The following is a 23,558-nucleotide window of genomic DNA, read 5'->3' as shown; positions in this document are numbered from 1 at the left end:
CACTAGCATTGATTTGCAGCCTTGTGACTGTAATTACAGTAATACTCAAATGAAATGACCGTAGTATTAATGTCAAAGTTGACTTTCTTATTTAGCTATTTAGCAAAAATATCGGCTAATAAGTTAAAACCAAGCCCCAATTTTTTTTTTTTCTAAATTGTCCTGTAATTAAAACCCATTGCTTCTTCCAAATTGTATTGCAGTTGATTTAGCATGCTGACAAATGCTGTCGCCCGTGACAGGACGCCATTCGATCTTTGTCAAAAGAGGGTCTACGTCTTCTCTCAAGCCTGGAGACCACCACCAGCCCCGGGGACAACCACGACCCTCACTGGGACGTCCAGCTGGACTGGGAGACGGTTCAACGGTCAGAGATCAATGAGATGCCGAAACGTATAACGTCGTCGTAAATAATCAGGTGTTGTTTTATTCATCTTTTCCTTTGAAGGCTCCTGGCTCAACTGCGAGAAATGGAGTTGGCCTTCGATGGCTACTTTGAGAAACACCGCCTGAAACTGCATCAGTACCTGCAGCTGCTCGCGTACGAGCAAAGCTTTCAAGAGGTCATACGCGTCGTTTTTGATCAGCCTTCAAAGAGAACACTTACTAGAATAAAGTTAGATATTTGAGGGAAATATCATATTTCCAGATCAATTATTCTAGTTTTTTTGTTTTGTTGAAAAGCCATATTTTCCAGATTCCCAGAAGTTGTAATGTTATAATAATAATAATAATAATAATAATGGTATATGTTTTCCAGAAAAATATGCATATTTTTTCTATTCAAGTTGTGTTTTTTACCATATTGTGACAATAATATATATATTTTTAGATAAAAAATTATCTATTTTTTAGGTTCAAGATGTAAAGAATGAAGTTGATGTTTTTTACATTAAAAGCGCTATTTTCTTTTTTTTTACTTTTTTTCTTTTTTTTGAAGTGCCAGCTATTTCAGACCATCCTTTATTTACCTTAACACTTAAATATTTTTTGATAAAAAAAATATGTAAATAAATACCTGGGACTAAATAACTGGACTGAAAAAGTTTTAAAATGTTTTTGCCTCTGAATGAGTTCAAATTATAATATAATGATAACAAAGTTACATCATTTATAGGCAAAATTATGTATTTTTTTAGATTAATATTGCAACTTCATGAGATTTAAGTCCTAATATTAATATCAAGTCAGATATTTTTTCGATTTAAAATATTTCCAGAGTAAATACAGAAAATTTCCCAAATAAAGAAAAACAGTCTGTATTTTATTTTTTTTAATTAATGGTATAACATTACTTAGAATAAAATTTTATATTTTCTAGAAAAATATTACAATGCATCATCAATCTCAGTGAGTGTGTGTGTGTGTGTGTGTGTGTGTGTGTGTGTGTGTGTTTCCCAGTGTGCTATTCTACTGATATAAATAAAGTCAAATTTGAGGGATTCCTGTCATTACACCTCCATTTTAGCCACACCTGAAACATGTCTAGAAGAAGATTTTCTCACCTCCTCCTCTCGGTCCCGGTTGTGACCCGATTGACTTTGCGTTTTTTTTTTTTGCCATTTCAGATGGAGGCGTGCCTGTCTGGTGTGACGTCTCAACAGAGCGCGCTGCCCACGACGGTGGACACGCTCGCTCAAGCAGAGCAGGCTCTCAAGCAGCTGGACTCTTTGGAAACAATCGCTCAGGTTTGCCACACCTGCTCGTTATGCAACTCGCCAATGCCCGGCGATGGCGATGACGCTGACGCTGTGTGCCGCTTTTGCTGCGACAGGAATGGACGTCCCGCGCCCAGACGGTGGTCCTGCACGGGCACCAGCTGTCGGCGGGCCACCACTACGCCACGCCTCTCATCATGCAGCGCTGCAACGAGCTGCGGCATCACTGCGACGGCCTCGACGCCGCTCTGGCGGGCAAACGTCGCCGTCTCCTGCAAGCGCAGCAGCTCCTGCTGTCGCTGGACCAGGTAGCGCCGTCGATGCACCGCCAAGTAACAAAGTTCAAATACTTTGCTGTGGTCGATTTTTTCACTTGTTTGTACTTTACTTGAGTATTTATTTTGGACTACTTTCTCTTTTTACTGCTTGAGTTTGAAAACGGATGTCTGTACTTTTAACTCATTATGTTCTCAAAATGAGTGAATTAGTTTTTTTTTTTTTAATTCACATTAGCAAAGCTAATTGGCTATTTGATAACCTAGTTTTTTTCCGTTAAGTTTTAGTTCTCAAAATGGGGAATATATATAATTGACAGCGAAAATTCATGTTTACTTTTTTCCTTTAGTATTTAAATACTTTCCAGAGATTGCTTTGAAATATTACCTAAGAAGATGCATTGCTACTTTTTACCAATATCTGTACTATTATTAAATCATTACTTATCATTATTATCATCGTTAGTTTTTTGTTTTTTTTAATGGTTCACATATTTTGCCAAACATCTCAAAGCAAAAGATTGAAACTAATTTGTGTGTATTTTTTATTTTTATTTTTTTTACTTTTGTACATTTCTGAATCTTAGTACAGGAGTTGAATCTGTTCTTTTATTATTATTATTATTATTTAGGGGTGTCAGGCGATTACAATTACGATTACAATATCTGGTCTAAATGTGTACTAAAATGTACAATATTTTTTTCCCCTCTTAAGTTTTCATTCTCTCGTTAACATAAAAATGGGAAAAAAAATAATTAAGTAAGGAAGGGGCGGTCTTTAATCGCGCGCTTAAAAAATGTGTTGCATTAAATGAACTTTAAATGAACTCAAAATGAACGCACTCATTTTGCCACCCCTATGATTATTATACAAGTAGATGTACTTCTCCAAACATCTCAATTCTATTCAAAGAATACAAAAATGCAAGAATACAAACGATAAGATAAAAGATAAATGGCCGCCACCACTTGTGAATCGATGGCTCCGCCCACTTCCTCTTCCCTTCCCCCACTTCAGGCGCAGACCTGGTGTGACGACGGAGCCTACATGCTGGCCAATCAGCTGCTGGAGAAGTTCCAATCCAAGGAGGGTGCGCAGACGGCGTTGAAGGCCATCGACAGCTTCCTGGAGGGCTCGCCGTCCATAATGGCATCCGGCCCAGAACTTCTGGCTCTGGAGTACGAAGCTGTCATCACCCCTCAGCTGCAGGTTCGGCTCATCTAACCTGCTTGCAAAGTGTTACGGAAGCAAAAGTCTTGTATTTGTTTACATCTGTTAGGAGAAGATCAGCAAAACATTGGAGAAGCACGCAGCGGTGCAGCAGATGATCCGGAACCGACAGACGGGTCTGAGGAAGCTGGCCGACAAACACGTCCGACCGGTCCAGTTAGTGGCCCCCCATGCTGAGAACCCGCCTTGCTCCAAATCGCCAATATTTTCTCCCAAACATGGTACAGTCCAAGCATAGTTAAGACAAACTTTGAAATGTCCTACATTTTGCAAAAGTGAGTACACCCCTCATTTTTGTGACTATTTGATGCCTTTTTCATGAAGCAACGTTGAAGAAATGACACGCTGCTGCGATGTAATCAGTGTACATCTTATAAAACAGCATTTTCCCGCAAATGAACACGCATCCAATACTGTAGAAGGCGCTGGCAACAAAAGCGAGCACACCCCTATGTTGTCGTCTTAAAACCCACTTTTATTCCTTGGGTTTTAGTTTAGCGTGAATTTTTATTTATTTATTATTTTAATTATTGCTTGTTTTTATTTTTATAGATTTGATGTGTATGATAGTGTGCGTATCTTAATGTGCAGCACTTTGGAAAAATTTAAAAAATGTGCTATAGAAATAAAGTGGACTGGATTGGATATGTGAAAATGTCCAAATTGGGCCCAGTTAGTGATTTGGACCCTCTCAGTCAATCAGTAGATAATTGAAAGGCGTGTCACAACAATGACGTGAGTGACTGAGAGGACTTTTTTGTCTTGAATTAACAGCACATGCCGTACCGTACAGCACGGGAATTCCCTTTCCGTCCAGATTCCAGATCCGGGCTCCGATCCCGGTCTTGTTGGCACCTTTCTGCCCGCGGTGAAATGAGCACATCACAAGGGCACCTGCGAGGTGCTCCCGAATGGGCTCCGGGCCTGACAAGTGAGCTTGTCCAGGTTTCGGATTGAGATGAGTCCATCGGGATGTTGTACCCGGCTGCTCCGGAGCCATAAACATGAATGTGTGTGTGTGTGTGTGTGTGTGTGTGTGTGTGTGTGTGTGTGTGCGCTTCATATACTTGAAAGGCACTTTCATGCGCTCGTTTGTCCCAAAGGAGGTTGCACAAAGACATCCTTGCGCCCAATTAATTCTCTCGATCCTTTAGCTTGTTAAGACATCCCCGCGTTTGTCCTTCAGTACAACCATAATAAGGCCTTGTTTAATATTAGATGATCTTATACGCTATACAATACATGTTGTATTTCGCTGAGATGCCGTAAAAAATAATGAGACGTGAAGCAGAGCCGATTGACTTCGACTGACTCAACATCTATCGAAGCATTCTATCGTGCACGCGACACATTCCGACTTTTTATGAGAGAAACGGTTGCCGTCAAATGAGTCGCACGGTCATCATTAGCAGCCGTTGTTATGACGCCAGTTTGGAAAAATCAACAAGTATTTTGGATACCAAATTTTAATTAAATATTGCACGCGGTTACAATTTAGATCAAGAAAACCTGCTTTTTTTCCTTTTCTGATGAATAAATACAAGGAAACTATTGCTATTCATTGCATTTATTCCATCTTTATTATATTTTTTATTATTACGTACATAATCATCATTAAGCCTAGTTTACATGTTCAAAAAGGGAGGAAGAAGATGTAAAAAAAAAAACGTATCGAGTCCTACCCCCTTACAATAACCCAAGCTAGCACGTTAGCCTCACGGACGTCACGTCGCGCGCGTAGCAACAAACGTGCACTTTAGACACAACGATTTCAAATATGATAACCATCTGATCTGCTTTTTCCAGCTGACGGATTGAAGTTCACATTTGATCTCCCTCTGCCCGGGAAAAGGGCGTCCCGAAAAGGCCCCAACGCCCGCAAAGTAAGACATTTATTGCAATCTTCTATTTTTTTTGTGTGTGTGTGTGGGGGGGGGGCAAGTAAAGATGAATTGAAGGTGATGTGTTTGTCCAGATCGAGGTCATCCACGACTACCAGGAGAGCCGCAGCTGTGTGTCGTACGGCGTGGAGGGCGAGGACAGCCCGGATGTCCTCAAGCGGTGAGGACACGCCCGCCCGCCCGTCCGTCCATTTGTCCATCCGTCGGTCCCTTACGGTTCAACTCTCTGATTTGCTCTGAAACGGAGCGGCAAAAGAATGCTTCTCGGCCCAACAAGCACTTCCATTATCAGGACTTGTGTGCGCTATGTAACAGTTAGCTGTTGTTTATTTTATTTTTTGGGCCAGTATTTCTATGTTTGTCTATTGCACTTATTTTCTTCAACTTTGAACTAAGGCTGTGCAATTAATGGATATTCAATTACAATTCACACTTTTTTTTTCTTTTTTTTTTTAAATAACTAATTTAATAAATTTGGTTTCATCCAAAAGCATAATTATGTTTCAAAGAATTTCATTTAAAAAAAATATTTATTTATTTATTTATTTTTTACGTTTAATCATTTTTCAAGTTTTTGCCAACATAAATAAATAAATATTTATTATTATAAATATATTTTATTATAAATTCTGTTAGAATTTACATAGTTATAGTGTTTCCATTTTTTTTTAAATTGGTCTTAATATTTGTAAATGTGTACACATTTTCTTGTTTTATACCAAAAAATAGTACACAAGCTGTAAGCTCCAAGTTTTTGCCAACATAAATAAATAAATAAATATATTATAAAAAAATATTATTATAAATTCAATCCAAAATGAACTTACATAATTATAGTGTTTCTATTTTTAAACTGGTTGTAATATTTTTAAATGCTCAAACATGATCTTGTTTTGTACCAAAAAACAAATAATTGTTTGAGCAATGGGTGGTTTCAATTATTGCCAAAAGATTGTGATGATTTTTCCCATAATGGAGCATCCATGTTTTCTTTTGCGTGTGCTTGTGTACGTGACAGTCACGTGATGAGGGAGCTGATCGAGACGGAGCGGATCTACGTGGAAGAGCTGCTGTCGGTCCTTCTGGTGAGAGCAAACGTGCTGACCGCGACGAGCTCGTCGGGTCAGCTGACCGCGACGAGCTCATCAAGGTCAGCTGACCGCGACGAGCTCATCAAGGTCAGCTGACCGCGACGCCGTTGCAGGGCTACAAGGCGGAGATGGAGAAGCCGCTTCTGGCCGCCCTCCTGCCGCCCGTCCTGCACGCCAAGAGAGGCGTCCTCTTCGGAAACATGCCGGACATCTACAACTTTCACAGCAGGCACGTTCGAGTAAATCAAAGGAACATTTTTCGATTATTGCTTGCCTTATTCTAGATATTTCTCATCAGAATGCAAAAATTCATTTTTGTAAAGAAATAAATAACTTTTAATAATTTGTAGCTGTAAATGGTCAAGTGTCCCGATATTTTTGTCCTTTTAGCGCAGTATATATGGCATGTCGATCTATTCATCTCAAATGATGTCCCTAATGTTTTGTCTCTGACCTTTTCTGGGCAACCCAGCGTGTTTCTCCAAGACCTCGAAGGATGCCTGGACACTCCTGAAGGTGTTGGACTTTGCTTTCTTGCCAGGGTGAGAAGCAAATATGGCTCAATGATTGTATGCAATTGCAAATGTTTCTTTTTTTTTTTTCCCTCTAATAAATATTGAGGGTTGATGTGTCATCAGAAGGAGAACTTCCAAATGTACGAATGCTACTGTCAGAATAAACCGCGTTCGGACGCTCTGTGGCGACAGTTCTCGGACTGCCCCTTCTTTCAGGTCACATGATCATCTGCACGTCGACAATCACAGCTTGGCTGCTGAACTCCAAAAAAAAAAATGTCCGATATTTTTTTTTTGTTCAGGAGTGCCAGAAGAAGCTGGGCCACAAACTGGGCCTGGACTCGTACCTGCTGAAACCAGTCCAACGCCTCACCAAGTATCAACTGCTGCTCAAGGTCGGTCAGTCGGTCGCTGCAGGAATAGCATCAATAAATTGCAAAACGTTAGGCCCTCGCAGCCATTTTCACTGAAGGAACCCCCTTCCCTCACGGCTGTTTTACTGGATTTTGACTGATTTTGCAAGACCCACAGAATATTGTGTTCTACTGCTATAAAAACATGGAACCTACCAAAAGAAAGATTAGAGTCTCTTCTTTCATCTGTTTCTGTTTTGCAGCAATTAGCAGTAGAATATAGCTAAGTTTCATCATTATTCACAAATCTGTTTAAAACTGTGGGGAAAATAGCTTTGTTTCAACATAGCCCTGGTTGATCTCTTTTGCTCTGCTGCCACCCGCTGGCCGTTTTTGTGATAACTAGCATTGCTTTAAGAGACCTCTGCATCAAAGCCTTCTGTATGCTCTAGCACAGTTCTTAAAATATTTTTTTCAGCCAAGTACCTCGAAACCATCGTAAAGCATTTCTGATTGAAGAAAAAATAGTGCTGTGCCATCATTGTCTGATTTAATATTAAACTTTGGAGCTTTATTTCTATTTATGTGGTCTCTTGAACTATTTGGAAATAAAAATATATAATGAGTAAATAATTTAATTACAAATAAAGATTTGTGATAATTATCACTATAAAGTGTCATCTTCTGGGATCATAGTAAAGCTCTGTTCTCAAAAAGAAACAATTATTTGAATTTTAAATAAAGTTTTCAAGTGATTGACAGGTGATTCTAGGTGACATATGACAAGTTGGGTCAAATCATTCTGGTATGGGGGAAATCCTGGGTTTTTAGGACACTGAAATTCAATTGCCTACTGAATATAAAATTTATTTTATGAACTATATATATATATACTTTTTAAATATATACTTTTTAAATATATTTTAAAATCTCATGTACCCCTTGGAGTACCTTCTCGAACCCCCATTTGAGAACCACTGCTGTAGTAAATTTAAAAAAAAACAACAACGTAGAAATATGTCTTTGGGACACTTAAAACATTTAAAGTAGAATGTATTCATACATATTTGGGAACAAATTAGTTTTAAATGCAAATTGTGCTCTTTTTCTGTTAAACATTCATTTTTCTAAAAATGGTAAATGATACTTTGATGTCATGTCAATTCATTTAGCTGGTTAGCCTGTGTTCTTAATTAAACACATGGCAAAGCAAGAACATGCACATAAACTTTAACCACTTTGAATCCACAATGTGCTAGCCTTAACTCCTCCCCCAAAATACAGCGATCTCCAAACAACGTCGATGTTGTACTTCCTTGACATAATCTATCATTATGTCTCTCTCCACAAGGGGGCGCAAATTCCCCATACAAACCATGATGCCATGAAAACAAATACATGTGCATTGCAATATTGTGGGGGCCTAGAAAGTTTAGATCAAGACGAAATGGAGAAAAAAAAAGAGAGGGAGTCAAATATTGTGAATATGTGTTAGTAGAAATCAACTTTCCATAATACGTTCCCTTTCAATGTTTTGCGTGTGCTCCCAGGAGCTGCTGAAACACAGCGCCGACTGCGAGGGATCGTCCGAGCTGCAGGGGGCGCTAGCAGCCATGCTGGACCTGCTCAAATCCGTCAATGACTCCATGCATCAGATTGCCATTACAGGATATGAGGCGAGGCCCGCAAATCGGCGGTTTGCATAAAACATCAAATAAAATCCAGATGACTGACCGACTTGCTCGCGCCGCTTCATGCAGGGCGACATTTGCGAGCTGGGCCGCGTGCTGATGCAAGGCTCGTTCAGTGTGTGGATCAGCCACAAGAGGGGGCCCACGCGCATGAAGGAGCTGGCCCGCTTCAAGCCCATGCAGCGCCACCTCTTCCTCTACGAGAGCGCGCTGCTCTTCTGCAAGAGGCGGGAGGAGCACGGCGACGGCGGCGACAAGACGCCCTCGTACGGGTTCAAGCACTGCATCAAGGTTGGCCTTTCCATTCCGCCCGTTCCGCTCTTTTACGTACAGGAATACCCTAAAATGCCACCAGATGCCTCCAAAGCGCCGTCTGAATAGGAAAGTAGTACACAGTGTCAAGGACCTACTTTGTAGTCATATATTTTTTCTTCATCTTTACCTCTGCACTGAGACGCGCTTTACCTGCCAGGGAGGAGCTCAGTTCAGTTGGCGTTGTTAGTGGGTGTATTATGCGGGTGCTAAAAAAAAAAAAAAAAAAATCCAATCAACTGTTAGCCGTTTATTTTTAAGGGGGATGTTGTTATGATATTAAAGTAGTTTGGGATCATAATTTGCGGTTTCAACTATTACACTAACATGGGCGATTGTAAAAACAAAAAAAACAAAAAGTATTTTTAGAATATAATCCTAATGGGTCTTTTTCAGAATAATTAGTGCAATATTATAAAATCAAAATTTACTGATATGACTTTCTTTCCTCACAAAATTTGGGCTGTAATATAATTTCAAAACTTTGTACTTATCAATGTTCCCTCGCTATAACGCGGTCTTGCTGTATTGATTTTTTGGTCTGTGCAATTTTTAATGCTTTTTTTTTTTTTTACAGAAATGTACCTGTATTATAAAATTTATGAAGGTTTGAATATTGAGAATGTTTTAATAAGAATAATGTGAGAAAAGTGTATAAACTGCGTACTCAGGGCTTTTACAGCCTTAAAACATTTATAATAAATGTATTTTACCATTTTGCGAATTTCACTTATTGCGGGTATTTTTTTGGAACCGAACCCCAGCCAAAAACGAGGGAATACTGTATTCATGTCAAATTAATTAGGACTCCCCCCCCCCCCCCCTTTAAAAACTGAGACTCTCATAACAATGTTCTGCAACTTTTTTTTTTGCCCTGTAAAATCAAATAATAAACAAATAAATAAATGTATATCTTTAATTGTCATTCCTATTGCATTTACAGGTACATAATTATGATCATTATGTTTAATTGCCATTAGGTTTATGAGGGGGCCAACCAACAAAAATCACCACAATAACAAAACATTTATATGAATAAATATCTTTCTGGCACCATCAAACTGAGGGTAATTGCCAAAGTAGAATTTTACATACAACGTTCTCACTGGATCTGATTAGACTATAAATTGTGCAAAAACGTGTTTCTGATGAATCCTGTCCATATTTATAGAACAATCTGTGATTGTCTTATAATGGGCTAGTAATAGTGTTGACATCATCTAAAAGATTTCTATTTTCTGCTTTTATGATGTGACAATATCTGATGAGTGTTCTAAAATTATTCAGGAAGATGTCACAAAAGTGTTAGAAGAGCTGCAGTGTGTGTGTGTGTGCGTGTGCACGCGCTCATGTGTGTGCGCCCCTTGGCAGATGACTGCTGTGGGGATCACAGAGAACGTCAAAGGCGATCCCAGGAAGTTTGAGATCTGGTACAGCGGCAGGGAGGAGGTGTACGCGGTTCAGGTGAGGCAGTTGCCGGCCGGGAAGTGTGATTTGCCACCCAAGTGCAAACAGGAAGTGAGGCGGGCGCGGTCGCTCTGTTTCAGGCCCCCAGCGTGACTGTGAAGATGTCCTGGCTCGGCGAGCTGCGCCGAATCTTGACCAACCAGCAGAAATTGCTGCGAGGTCAGTTTGCGCACGTTGGCCAATCGAGACACACAGGAAAGAGAAGACGGCAGTCGTACGAGCCGTTCTTTGCAGAGGATAAAGAAGACATGCCTATAATTACTATGACATAATCTGTCTACATGTGTTGTTTCCCAAATGTTGTTCTTTTTTTTTTTCTTTTTTTTAACAGGAGAGCTCAGTATTGTTCATTCGATTTGACATCATCATTGCTCTCCTTTTTTTCTTTTTTTTTTTTTTAATCCAACAAATCAATTAAAAAAAATTTAATAAATGTTTTTTTTTAAATACATATATATATACATATACACACATATATATATATATATATATATATATATACTTTTTTTTTTATGTGGGTGAGTATGTGTGTGTGTGTGTGTGTGTGTGTGTGTGTGCGTGCGTGCGTGCGTGCGTGCGAGCGTGTGTGTATTCATCAGTTCACCTAAAGCCCATTAAAAAAAAAATCCCTTACTAATAATATAATATAATAATAAATTGCCAAATGCAGAAACATACAGACAGAATTAAGTAACCGGAATTAGGTTAAAAAATTCTATATACGTAGACCATGTTTCTATAAATTTTGATATTTGGTTTTTATTTGAGGCAGATATTTTTTCCATTAAAATGTGATTTATGAGGAGGTTAGACCATTGGTCGATATTCAGAGTTTGTTTATTTTTCCAGTTAACAAGAATTGTTTTTTTAGCGATAGTAAGGGCTATGTTGTTCAAATAGCTGTTGCTTAAAGGGTTGCTAAAAATGCAACACTGATGCCATTTGTTAGCCTGTTTATGGCGTTTTGCATTGTTTGATAGCATTGAGCTAAATATACAGACGGACATTAACTAATGCAAAGCTATGTGGTTGTTTTTTTTTCCAACAAGACAAAACCAAAAAAACAGCCAATATAAACATATAACATGTTTTGACTGAGCACCGTCGTGTGACATAATAACTAACTAAACTTCAAATTTAGAAGCAACTCCACTTGATTTAGTTTCATTTTTTCGCCACCATCATTTTGGACTTGCTTGAAATCACCAACTGTGTGTTCTCCTTTTTAGATGAGGTTCATCAAAATGGACAACTGGTAGAGCGCACGCATCTTTCTCCACCACCTTGTGAGAGGTCAGTGCCTTTTTTTTTTTTTTTTTTTTGGCGTGGACCTTGTCACAATGTTTGTAAACATGACGTGCCAGGGTGCCTAAGCCGTGAAAATGTCTATTGCGCTTCAAATACTACAAACACGTGCGTTCAGATGGTGCGTAGTCAGTTTGTCTCAAAGTGACATCATCACATCAACCGAGCCCAAAGGAATGAATGACATGCGCGCAGCAGCCCACTGTGTCCAAACTGTGTGTGGTCGCCCCCTCCCCCACCCGCCCCCCCCTCACTGCAGGGCCATGCGGCCGTCCAGAGGGGCTCCGAGGGGCTGCCTGCCGGGGCTGCACTTGATCTCGGCGACGTCCCACGTGTTCATGTGCCTGCGCCCGCGAAGCCCCCGGCAACGAAGCCCCCGGCAACGAAGCCCCCGGCAACGAAGCCCCCGGCAACGCCCGCAGTGCCACTGACCCGCCGTAAACGCTCCGTGGTAAACGTGTTTGCGTAGCGGCACGTCGCGCGCGCGCGCACACACAAGGCAAAAAGTTTGCATGCAAAAGCAAACGGCAATCGTGAGGGCGCGTTCGCAAGCGCGCCGGGTGACGACAACATCAGGTGCAATCGTTGCAATCTGTCCTGCAGCTCACGTGTACTGAGAAAATGGACAGATGGACAAATTCAAACCAATGTGACGTTCCGAAAAACGGAGCTGTCATCATTGTGCAAGTGTACCTAATGTTGTGTCCTCTGAATGTTGCACATTTTAGCTGACCGAGTCCTCATTTTGTCATGATGACTTTTTAAGGTGGCTGTTAATCTGCTTTCCGAAACAAAAAATAATGGCCGGAAGGTTTTTTTGTTTTGTTCTCACGCTGGCTACACACGCAAGCCCATCCTCGATCCATACAGACGCTTGCTCGCGGCTGTTCCATGTCCCGTCATGCCGTCTGGCCGTCTGAATGCTGGCACACGAGCAGGCAGCAGCACGGAGGACGTCCGCGAGGGCCACCAGCACATTTCCCAAACCAATCTCAGCGTGCACGTGTTGTGTGTGTCGTTGCTAGCGGTCGGCAGCAGAGGGCGTCGGTGAGCTCGGAGGACACCAACTCGGCGGGGAAGAGCAGCCCGGACGGCCGGCGGCGCGCCGCCAAACATCGTCTCAACCGCAGGAGTGCGTACATCTCGCTACATCAAATGGAACAAATATTCTGGTTTATTTAAATAGAACAGGTGGGAAATGTGGCGGGAAAAAAAAAAAAGTCAACTAGTGTTGATTTCGTCAACGGAAATTAAAGAAAAATAATTTCGTCAACACATTTTTCACCGGACTAAAACTAGATTATAATTCACAATAACTGGGACTGAATAAGTATGCCAAAAAAAGAAGTCAATTATAGTTATAACGTTATCATGCTGGCTAACTTACTAGCTCGTAGCCGCTTGTTCATGTACTGTAATTGTGTGTCAAGTTGAAAAAAAGATGAGAGAAAATTTGATGTGAAATAGTTTTAGATCCAAAATGTTCAACATAATCTGCCGACTAAAAAAAATACAGTTTTTTTTTTAATGACAGTCCTGACTAAAAGTAGACTAAAACGTTGACAGTTTTTGTTGACTAAAACTAGACGACTAAAAGTGGACTGAAGAAAACCGGGATGAGGTTGACCAACTATGATTCAAAACAAGCGGGATTGAAACTGGACTGGAAAACTGAGACTAAATTTAAAAAAAATAACACTATTGTCAACTATAGATCCTTGAGAAAAAAAAAAAATCTCATTTAGTGCAGCACTTTATGTTCAAGACTAAACGGAAATTTTGTCCAGGTTGGCCAGAAGCTCATCGTCACTCGGTGAACGTCTGCGAGGGTTCGGACGAGACGAGCGGCGCTCGGGACGCTTTCCACCGACCTGACGCGCAATTGCTGAAACTGGTGAGATGCACGTTTGCTTCTTGCACTTCCAGTGTCGAAACTCGGTAAAACGGTTCTAAACCGTCCAGAATTTCATCCCTCAAGTGATTGTTGCTTTTTATTATTATTTTATTTATTTATAATATTTGACCTTTAATATAAAAGCTTAGGATTTTCCAAAATGCACCCAAAAATTGAAAAAAATGGACCATCCTATGACCATAAATAAATAAAAAACGAAAACTAATACTAAACAGAACCACCCTTAAAACTAACTCAATTGAAATAACAAAACTCCAAATGAAATAAAAAAGGAAAATGAAAATTCCCAAACTATAATAACCCTGGTCCTCACTCATGATCGCTTGCGTTTGCTTGTCAGTCCCGCGGCAGATATCGGGCCCTGGCGGACTGCCTTCAAAACGGGCCGGAAAGCGTCCTCATCAAATGCGGTGATGTCATCCATCTGATGTGCGAGGACAACAAAGGCCGCTGGTGAGTCGTCGTCATCGTGTGCACGCAACAAATTACAGTCGGAACCAATTTTAGTCGCGTGTTTGAGCAAGAATGTATTTCTTTATTTTTTTTCGTAGCGTGTGCGGACGTGAGGTCATCCTCGTTGATGTCCCTGACGGAACCGCACATGTGCGTTTATTTGCCATCCTTTTCCTCTTCACTTTTTCCGTCAGGCTGGTGAAGAATCTGAGTCGACGCCAAGATGGCTTCATTGCATCCGCCGTCCTGCAAGTGGCCATAAAAGGGAGCAGTCGAGCGGGCTCCTCCAGACTCCGGGGTACGAAAATGTTTGATCTCTTTGTGCTTAGAAGTAGAAGTACAGATTCAGAGGTGGCAAATCCAGGTCCAGAAAGTACAATCCTTACCACAGTTTGGCTTTAGCCACTCATGCTAGCTATCTAGCTAGCTAGCTAACAAGCTCCCTAGCAGGTAAACGAGCACCATGGGAGCTAGTTAGGAAGCTAGCTAGCTAGCTAGCACGTGTGGCTAAAGCCAAACTGTGGCAGGGTTTTTACTTTATGGACCTGGATTTGCCACCTCTGCAGATACTTTTATCTTGTTTAAAAGGCTCTGACATGCACTAAGTAGAGTTTATATCTTTGTATTTTTCTGTTTCTTGCAGAAACAAGCAACGTCAGGATGAGAAAGCTCAGTTCTCCGTAGAGATCAACGTACGTGATCAGACCAAAGAAGGACGACGCGTCCTGATTTTGTGGCACTTTAAGGACAATTTCCACATCCTCACAGGTTGGGACTGACAATCCGTAATGATGACCCCCCCGCCTCCGCCGACCCCACCCCCCCCCCACCCCCGCAGACGTGGTATTATTGACGTATGCCGAGCACAAAAACTGTGGGAGCGTTGCGTCCTTTCCCAGGATTCCACAGCGCCGATGTAAGCGGGGCGCGGCTCACTTTTTTGGCAAGCGCTCTTCGTCGGTCGCGTGTGTTTGGCTTGACCGAACGGACGCCCAATCCAGGACGGGGATGGATTTCCCACAGGATGGACGGATGTTTGACTGCAAATATCATCCTAGAGAAAATGGCTTGAAGAAAATCACGGACCTGAAGATCATAGCACACATTAATCACAAGGCTCTGATCTCATTGTAGTACTCCTTGGAGACACTAGGGGGCATACTGATTTTTTTATTTTTTTTTTTTCGACATCACGCCCAGTTTGGAAGGGAATTTCTTGCCATTTGTTTGGATCCTTCTGTTTTATTCCTCGTGTGCGCTACTGTATGCAAGTGCCAAAATGTTTTTTTTTGGTGTCTCTTCTAGACAGCGTATCGTCCACGCTTTCGTCTGAGCGAGCAAAATGTTTTATTAAGTTAAGAGTGAAGAGGACAATCTCAGCGACAAGGAAAGAATGTGGCCTTTGTCTGCGTTTGCAGTCTTGATCATTTATTGACGTCACGCTTATATCAATTCATCAAATCCGATTGAGGGAATCCATCTTGGAACGGCCGCCGCGTTTGATATGGAAATGTATCTCGGAAGCGGCCTGGTCACGTGACATGTTTCCTTTTTTCAAATATTTATTTTGCCTTTCGCTTGGTGAGCCCCGCAACAAAACCAGCTGATGTTTTGTTGGAACTGTGTTGAAAAATGCTGCAGATTTTGCACAGACATGGCAAGTGGCATCAAGCAACATCTTGACGTGTTCTTTCATCCTGCCGAGCCGAGAAGCCTCAACTTGGCTACGAATGTTTCTTTTGACGCAACGGAGCGATCTGGACAGATTTGCCTTGTTAGCTTTATTTGCACATTTTTAGCTACTAAACCACAATCTGGTGGAGAAGATATTTATTGTAATAACTGCTGTGTAAATAAGGCTCCACTTTTGATAATTCCAATGTTTGAGAAAAGCAATATTGGTCCATAAACGGCGTTTGAATCAATGTGTTCATTTTCAGGGTTTTGATTAAAGCCTACGCAAACAAGAAAAAGGTGCAGATGCTCTCTTTGTGGCTTTTTGCCCAGAAATCAACACTGTGGATTGTGCTGGTTCTGCATGAATTTTTTTTTTTTTAATATCCAGCAGATGGCAGCAAGTTGTAAACTTGGCATGGAAGGTGCAGGATGTCCATAAGGTTAGTGTACAGGCTTTTTTCTTTTTTTTCGTTTCAGCTGTCATTTGGACTGAAGTGAGGTCACCAGCGTCCATTTTAGCCTTGAAATTTGACATTGAAACAGGATGTTGATCATCATAGTGTTCTGCTGTCAGCTTTCTGTTGACACCGCATAACAAGATTTCTCAAAAATCTGTCAGGTTGCTGAATCTGTTTGGAACAACCACTTGAATAGAACACAGCAAAAAGAAAAAAAAGAAAATCGATTGATTAATTGTGGAGAATCTTAATATTTTTTAGTGTGTGTTTTTTGTGATATCCCCTTTAGAAAACACCTTCAAATGAAACAGAATAACTTGATTACTTCTCAACATTTTGCTTTATCTCCTGCTCGGGGAACCCTTTCTCGGATTGACTTTTTAATTTAAAAAAAAAAAAATGCTTATGCAAATATGTCTAAGCAGAGGTGGCAAATCCAAGTCCAGAGAGTAAAAACCCTGCCACAGTTTGGCTTTAGCTCCAGGTGCTAGCTAGCTATCTCCCTAGCTAGCACCCATGGTGCTCGTTTACCTGCTAGGGAGCTAGCTAGCTAGCTAGGTAGCATCAGGGGCTAAAGCCAAACTCTGTCAGGGTTTTTACTTTCAGGTGCTAGCTAGCTAGCTCCCTATTTAGCTCCCGTGGTGATCATTTACCTGCTATGGAGCTAGCTAGCTAGCATCAGAAGCTAAAGTCAAACTGTGGCAGGGTTTTTACTTGGATTTTTGGACCTGGATTTGCCACCTCTGAGTCTAAGATTAAAGAATGATAATCTGAACAGTAGTTCAATCAATATTAAAGACATTTCAGCAAAGTTAAGAGTTGGAGTTTTTATTTATTTAAATTTGACGCCAATATTTTCCCTTTAACTGAAAATGAATATCTGCTCCAAATATCGGTTATCGGCCTCCTTGAGTACGAATAATCTGTATCGGCCCTGAACTAACAGTATCGGTCTATCGCTAACAATTTACAGGTATTACCAAGTAATTATGACAAACGTCCTTTTCAAGCGCGGTGCTCACTTCTGAAACTCTTCCCTTGCAGAAAAGCTCCGTTCAAGCACCAAGAACTGCCAAGTTTAACGCATCATCTTCAAGCCGCGGCGCTTCCTCCTTGTGCCGGAACCCGTGGGTCATGTTGTGGATCCAGTCCACGTAAAGAGACACGCGCGTGTACACGCCGTACTTGCCGTCCTTTGCGCATTCTTCCCCCCAGCTGACGATGCCGGTCAGGAACCAGGTGCTGTGGATCTTATTGGCGTGCGGCCCCCCGCTGTCGCCCTGGCACGCGTCTTTGGCCTCGTGCTCGTACCCGGCGCAGAACATGGCGGGGGTGATCCTGGCGCTGCTGCTGAACTTGCACTCGGCGCGGCCGGTGAAGGGAACCTCCACTTTTTGCAGCGTGTTGGACGGGATCCCCAGGTAGCGGGTTCGGCCCCAGCCGCTGACGGTGGCGGGCGAGGCTCTCTTCACCAGGGCCTCGGTGAAGGCTTTGGGCCCCACGCAGATGGGCCGCACGTCGGCCGAGAAGTTGATGGGCGTTTGGAGGTGGAGCAGCGCCATGTCGTGATCGTACAAGCTGACGCTGGCGTTGTACAGCGGGTACGCGTGCTGCTCCGAGATTTGGATGTCTTGCTCCGTGTAGTCTTTCACTAGAATGTTGTGCTCGCCTGCAGGAAGACGACACGCGGACGCGTCAAACATCCCGTTGTGGAGAACCCTTTGAGCTTTCATTCCATAATCCAGCCTCAGGTACATGTACTAGTAGTCGCTTTGCCCTTTATCCGGGTCACGGCACCAATTGCTCCTTTATCTTCAAAGGGATACTTGACTCATTGAGATGTTTTCAGCAGCAGAAAGTTCATATTTTGTCCAAAATGAATTTGATAACTTCATTTTTTTCATGTACAATTAATACCTTAAAATACTAATTTTCCCACTTGCTCTACTGAAGATGACATCACCTGTGGTGAGGAAGTAGGTAACGACCAATCATGGCTCGGTTTGCTGACCAAACCCAGAAAACAGGTGAGCCATGATTGGTCGTTAGCTACTTCCTCAGCACAAGTGATGTCATCTTCAGTGGACAGCAAGTGGAAAATGAGATTTTAAAGTTTTTAATTGTATAAAATTATAAATACAATTTTGACGTGTCTGCTGCGTTGCGACTGGAATTCCAGCAGTACAGGCTTTCCAAGTGAGGGGCGGTCATTAATGAATTAAATGAGTGACATTAAAAGAACACAAACTTAATACCCTCATTTTCACACCCCTACATGCTACGCTAACAGTAACTGCCAGAAGATTGCCGCACAGCCATGGAAACTTTTTCTGCCGGATGTGGAAGAATTTCTATTCATCCATTCAAAAATAGTTGTTTTTATGCTATTTTAGCCACGCCCACATAGTTGCTGGTACATGGACCGTATTATAACAAGACTATAGAGTAAATGCTCGCCGTAGTGAAGGTCTTAGAAGGGGTCGTACCCACTCTCACAAAGAAGGGGCCCGGCGCCTCGGTCAGACAATGGGCCGCGGTGACGACCCACTGCCGGCCCACGATGGCGCCGCCGCAGAACACCTCACCGTCCTTTTTGTCCACCAAGGCCGCCTGCATGGACGGACACCAAGGCAAGTTAATTACGCAACGTGTAACATGGCGGAGGACATTTCGAGAGTGGGAAACTGCCAATGAGGAGAAAATCTAATTGGCCGGCAAATATGGATTTGCAAGTACGTTTACACGAAATTGCAAATACGTTGAAACATATTTAAATATGTGTGACTTGCACAATTAAAAAAAATAAGCTATTTTTTAGCCTTCAAAAATGAAGAATTTTTCAATCGGAATTTGTGATTTATTACTGCATGTTTGCAGTGCATGATTTCTGTTTGTTTTCTTTCCCATAATGCCACGGGGTGTTTAGTGTGTCGCATGGAAATCATGCATTGAAGACCTAATAATAAATCATAAAAATTACGATTTTTTTTTTAATTTACTTAATTTTCTAACCTATTAGTATAATGTAGGCCAAATGCTAAAAAAAATATATATATTTTTTAATTAATATTAAATGTTTTTTTACACTTGCGCAATACCCCATGGCATCATGGGAAAAAATGCAATTTGCCCTAATGCCACAGGATATTAACTTGCATGCTACATTATACCAACATGTTTGAAAATGTATTAAATAAACATTGTTTATTCTTTATTATTTTTTTAGCCTACAGGTTTGTTCGAATGTATGTACTTGCAAATACGCTGAAATGAATCTGCTAATCAATTTTTTTTTATTCCACATTAGCAGTTCCACGTTTTTGTAGGAAATGATCAGCAGTAACCTAGAAATGATTTTCTTCCTTTCTTCCATTGTAACGTGCTTAGTGAGCTTGTGAGGATAATCGCTTTCAGATCATAAATAAATGAATGAGTGGATGTCAACTTGCTATTATTATTATTTAAATAAATAAATGGCGTAGTGAAATTGGATCGTTAGCGCACGTGTAAAAATACCTGCCAGGGGATCTCTGCCGGGACGACATCATCGCCACCTACGATGCGCTTTATGGCCTGCGGCCCATTCGTGTTGAAGGCGGAGATGAAAGACCGAGTTGTCCTCATCAGAGCCGTCCTGCCGCACGGGAACTCGGCTGGGAAGACAAATCACTAGTGTTGGTATGAAATGCAGAATTATTGTTCATTTATCGTAACCGACCTTCTGGTTGGCAGCTGATGCCGTCCTGCATCAGCTGGTATCCTTCCGCGCAGTAACATTTGCCACCAACGATGCCCACAGGCTCACAAAAGTGCCCGCAGTCTCCGTTGTTCAGATCACACCTTTTCATTACATCTAAAGGGAGATGTTCGGGTTTTTTAAAAATGGTAAATTCGACATTGCACTTCAAAATCTAACATGGACAGTGATAGGCTACTCCTGAAAAACAAAAACATCTGGACAGTAAATAGCTTGCTGTTTGCGTCCACTTTGCTTTGAATCAATGGAGCAAATGGACGTTCAATTTGCATTTTGAAAAGTGAAGATTTCCATTTTCATTTAAAAAAAAAAAATGCTGCTCTTTCTAGCAAGACTGTACAGAGCAGATCTGATTTGAGGTTGTTTTGTTTTCCAACATAAATTTAGCGGTTAAACAATAAAAATGAATACATATTTGATACTAACTTCAATAACATTCAATTAAAATAAGCAAAAAAAACATGAACCAGTTGAAACGTCTGCCGCTTGTTGCTGTGTTTTGTTTTTGTTTTCCTTCCATGGAAATGTCCAGCTGGACGATTTTCTGTCCTGCTTACCGATCTCGCAGTGGACACCCGCGAAGCCGTCTCGACATTGACACGTGTACGAGCTGACGCCGTCTTTGCACGAGGCCTGGTGCACGCACGGGTTCGACTTGCACTGGTCACCATCTGAGGACGTTCAGGTACAGCCACTGATCTGAATATATGACTGGCTAGCTGATAGGCCAAGACTTTTGAAGCCACAAGGCCGCCATGTTGCTCCTCCCAAGAAACGTTTCTCGGCATACGATCCTATACAATTGCAGTATCGAAATTGGAGAACGTTTGAAACCGTACTTAGGTGGAAACAGCATGATTTATGGTGTTTAAATTTGTTAAACATAAACAAGAGGACTTCAGACATTTTACAACTTGCCTTAAATATATGTATAAATTGTACAAGAGTATATTTGTTAAACAAAAGATGCCTCTGCCAAATATAATATTGGGGTCTAAGGAACTGAGCGATACAGGAAAAAGGGGGTCTTTAAAGCAGCACATACCATATACTTGTTAATTATTATTTGTTTACTTGTTATAAAATAGTGACCACAAACACCCCACCCTGCCTCCGGCCTTAAACTAACTGCCTACGAGCTGTATATGTCTCATCTGTAACCGCATAGTTTATACATTAGTCTGCTCACGAGGTGGGAGTCACAAAATGGCCGCCCTGTGACTTCAACGGCTTGCACTGGCGTGTATCGGCTATCCAGTCATATATACAGGTCAGTGGGTATATAGAGAGAGTTTAGCCAACTTGGTTTCGGCAGGGTAACAAGATGGCGTCCGTATGTCATGTGACCAGCAGTTGACCAATCATAGCCAAACTCTCTATATACGACACAGCGATCGCGTTTCACACCTCTGACTTCATCACTCACAAACATGGCATAACATAAAATGGAAAATCAATAACGATCTTTTTTTTTTTTAAAGACATATATATTTCATATAGCATCTCCCCATAAAATCGCATGAAATGAATAGCAATTTTCTGTTCCTTAAATTTCTCATTCAGGTTCCTGATCATAAAATAGCCACAAGGGGGCGCCAGATTGTGAGTAACAATACCTTGAAATAAGGTTGGGTACGGTACTTATAGTTGAGTCATAATATACTGTGACAGGATAAATACAGATTGTTGTCATCCTTACCAATATAGGCAGCCCAAAAGTCCATCTGAAACAACAGTGAAGCCGCTTTCAGTGAGCACAAAAGGAAACAAGATGAAGAACAAGATCGCTGAAGGGCAAAGACGCACAGTTTTGTCATCATCCTCAAAGACCTCCCTGGCCTCCTCAACGTTGCACGTTTCCTCCACACATTCTCTTTCCAGGTTGCCCTCCAGCAGTTCCTCAAACACGCCAGTGTTGGAACGCGTCCGTCTGCTCAGGACGCCGTCGGCCGCTTTGCCGGACAGGAACACCGGACCTGCAGCCAAACGTGTCCAAGCAAGTCATCGAGATGGAAAAAAAAAAAAGTCATCAAATACGTGACATTCAATCATTTTTAATGATCATACCTCCAAGAGTGAGTTGAAGGCACGACCAAAGCACAAAAGTCAGAAATGTGTTCGCCATCACAAACAAACGCAAACTCCAAAGTGCACACTGCAAGAGTGTGTTTGCTCATGCAGACAACACCGAATGTGGGTCACGTGACTCATTTTGGAAGTTTGGGGAAAGTCCGTTTTTGCCAACATGAGATGTTTTCATTTTTCGTCATGACAGGCCACTTTTTAGTCATCACCTTGTGGAACAACACACGTGGCGTTTGCGTTGTAAGAACAGTCAACACTTGAGTGAAATGAAACCCTGCAAATGATGTCATAGTTGAAAAACAATCTGCAAATAGTCCAATTTGTCAATGAGTGTGAACGCTTGTCTGGGAAAGATGTGAAGGAAGTGCACTTTATTCTTTTCTCCACAAGAGGGCGCACAAACACCTGCAACAGAAACTCGAACAAGAGGATCGTGCGACTATTTACATTACGTAATCAATATATTTAAATACTGATTATATATATAGCTTTTTGTTTTTTATTTTTGCACTTTCAAGCATACCACGAGAATTGGTGGCCAAGAAGGCTTCTGTATTCAGGTGGCATTTTGTGGTGTAAATGTCATTTCTGTAGATCAGAAACTATGAAATCTTCCCCTCCGAGGGGGAAATCCAAAGACGTCTCGAGTGTTGGTGCATATTGATCGGAGGCGTTTGAACCCGTGACTGGCTGCCAACACACTGCAGGGCTACTTGACAATTGGAGTCGTAAATCAACTGAAGTAATATATGATTTTGGAATTCAACTACAAACATAAAATCGACACGCATAGTAACCACAACAAATATAACTTTGAAGCGCAACCATAACATCAACAATTGTAAAAACAACCATAACAAAAACACAAACTACTACTGTATAAATACTATACCAATAAAGATAATAAACAATACACCAACTGTAAAAACAAACACAAGAGCCATAAAAAAAAAAAAAAACATAACCATAATAACTGAATAATAACTGAATTTAAAAAATCCCATTAAAACACACATCACAGCATTCAAACTCCACACAGGAAGAATGGAGCTGGGATTCAGACCCAGAACCTCAGAACGATAAGGCAGATGTTTTAACCCAGGGGTCTGCAACCTGCTGACCGCTGTTTTAACTCATTCACTGCCATTGACGGTTATAGACGTCCAAAATTCATTTGAAGTATTTCTATTAGTTTGACTTTTTTTTCCACCTCTGTTAACAAGAGTATGAAAACCTAGATTTTTTTATTTAGAGCAGATATAAATTTTGTGATTAATCGTGAGTTAACTAGTGAAGTCATGCGATTAATTACGATTAAAAAAAAAATTGACGCCCCTGATTTTGAATAATCTTTTCTTAAAAATAATATTTAAAATAAAATAAAAAATAATTACTATTTATTAAATTTTTAATA

General features: G+C 41.2%; 2 protein-coding genes across 6 annotated transcripts in view; one reads left to right on the top strand and one right to left on the bottom strand.

Annotated features, from left to right (window-relative positions):
* The window catches only part of mcf2a (MCF.2 cell line derived transforming sequence a), a 29,093-nt gene extending 12,365 nt beyond the window's left edge, over positions 1–16,728 (top strand). For 4 of the 5 annotated variants that reach the window (XM_077578291.1, XM_077578292.1, XM_077578293.1 and 1 more), the window contains 23 exons: positions 243–367; positions 449–563; positions 1,569–1,688; positions 1,775–1,966; positions 2,952–3,143; positions 3,214–3,385; positions 4,971–5,047; positions 5,140–5,225; positions 6,084–6,150; positions 6,270–6,385; positions 6,629–6,698; positions 6,795–6,887; positions 6,974–7,066; positions 8,575–8,700; positions 8,785–9,006; positions 10,399–10,491; positions 10,575–10,653; positions 11,724–11,787; positions 12,825–12,931; positions 13,587–13,693; positions 14,055–14,167; positions 14,362–14,465; positions 14,811–16,728. In XM_077578291.1, coding sequence (XP_077434417.1) covers positions 243–367; positions 449–563; positions 1,569–1,688; positions 1,775–1,966; positions 2,952–3,143; positions 3,214–3,385; positions 4,971–5,047; positions 5,140–5,225; positions 6,084–6,150; positions 6,270–6,385; positions 6,629–6,698; positions 6,795–6,887; positions 6,974–7,066; positions 8,575–8,700; positions 8,785–9,006; positions 10,399–10,491; positions 10,575–10,653; positions 11,724–11,787; positions 12,825–12,931; positions 13,587–13,693; positions 14,055–14,167; positions 14,362–14,465; positions 14,811–14,851 — 2,574 coding nt within the window. In that variant the 3' untranslated portion in view covers positions 14,852–16,728. Of the gene's footprint in view, positions 1–242; positions 368–448; positions 564–1,568; positions 1,689–1,774; positions 1,967–2,951; positions 3,144–3,213; positions 3,386–4,970; positions 5,048–5,139; positions 5,226–6,083; positions 6,151–6,269; positions 6,386–6,628; positions 6,699–6,794; positions 6,888–6,973; positions 7,067–8,574; positions 8,701–8,784; positions 9,007–10,398; positions 10,492–10,574; positions 10,654–11,723; positions 11,788–12,058; positions 12,251–12,824; positions 12,932–13,586; positions 13,694–14,054; positions 14,168–14,361; positions 14,466–14,810 lie in introns of those variants that run through there. The other variant, XM_077578295.1, reaches the window with a different exon arrangement.
* A 386-nt stretch (positions 16,729–17,114) lies between these two features.
* f9a (coagulation factor IXa) lies at positions 17,115–22,249 on the bottom strand. The gene is made up of 8 exons (XM_077578296.1): positions 22,127–22,249; positions 21,866–22,035; positions 21,759–21,783; positions 20,617–20,730; positions 20,021–20,155; positions 19,819–19,955; positions 18,789–18,912; positions 17,115–17,971 (listed from the first exon to the last, which is right to left on the bottom strand). Exons 1-8 carry the CDS (start codon positions 22,182–22,184, stop codon positions 17,358–17,360), a joined length of 1,377 nt encoding a protein of 458 aa, XP_077434422.1. The 5' UTR covers positions 22,185–22,249; the 3' UTR covers positions 17,115–17,357.
* Positions 22,250–23,558: the final 1,309 nt, after the last annotated feature.

This window comes from Vanacampus margaritifer, chromosome 10 (genome assembly GCF_051991255.1).
Source record: "Vanacampus margaritifer isolate UIUO_Vmar chromosome 10, RoL_Vmar_1.0, whole genome shotgun sequence".
Classification (NCBI taxonomy): Eukaryota; Metazoa; Chordata; class Actinopteri; order Syngnathiformes; family Syngnathidae; genus Vanacampus; species Vanacampus margaritifer.
The sequence above is the reverse complement of the archived record's forward strand: the minus strand, read 5'-3'. Positions and strand labels throughout refer to the sequence as shown.

What these genes read in the sequence shown, in the direction of transcription:
- f9a (XM_077578296.1), bottom strand. Translation starts at nt 22,184, where the DNA reads ATGGCGAACACATTTCTGACTTTTGTGCTTTGGTCGTGCCTTCAACTC. An exon ending in CTTTTGGGCTGCCTATATTG is followed by an intron (nt 20,731 to 21,758) that starts GTAAGGATGACA and finishes GAACGTCCTCAG; the next exon opens with ATGGTGACCAGTGCAAGTCG. An exon ending in CCCCTTCTTTGTGAGAGTGG is followed by an intron (nt 17,972 to 18,788) that starts GTACGACCCCTT and finishes GTCTTCCTGCAG; the next exon opens with GCGAGCACAACATTCTAGTG.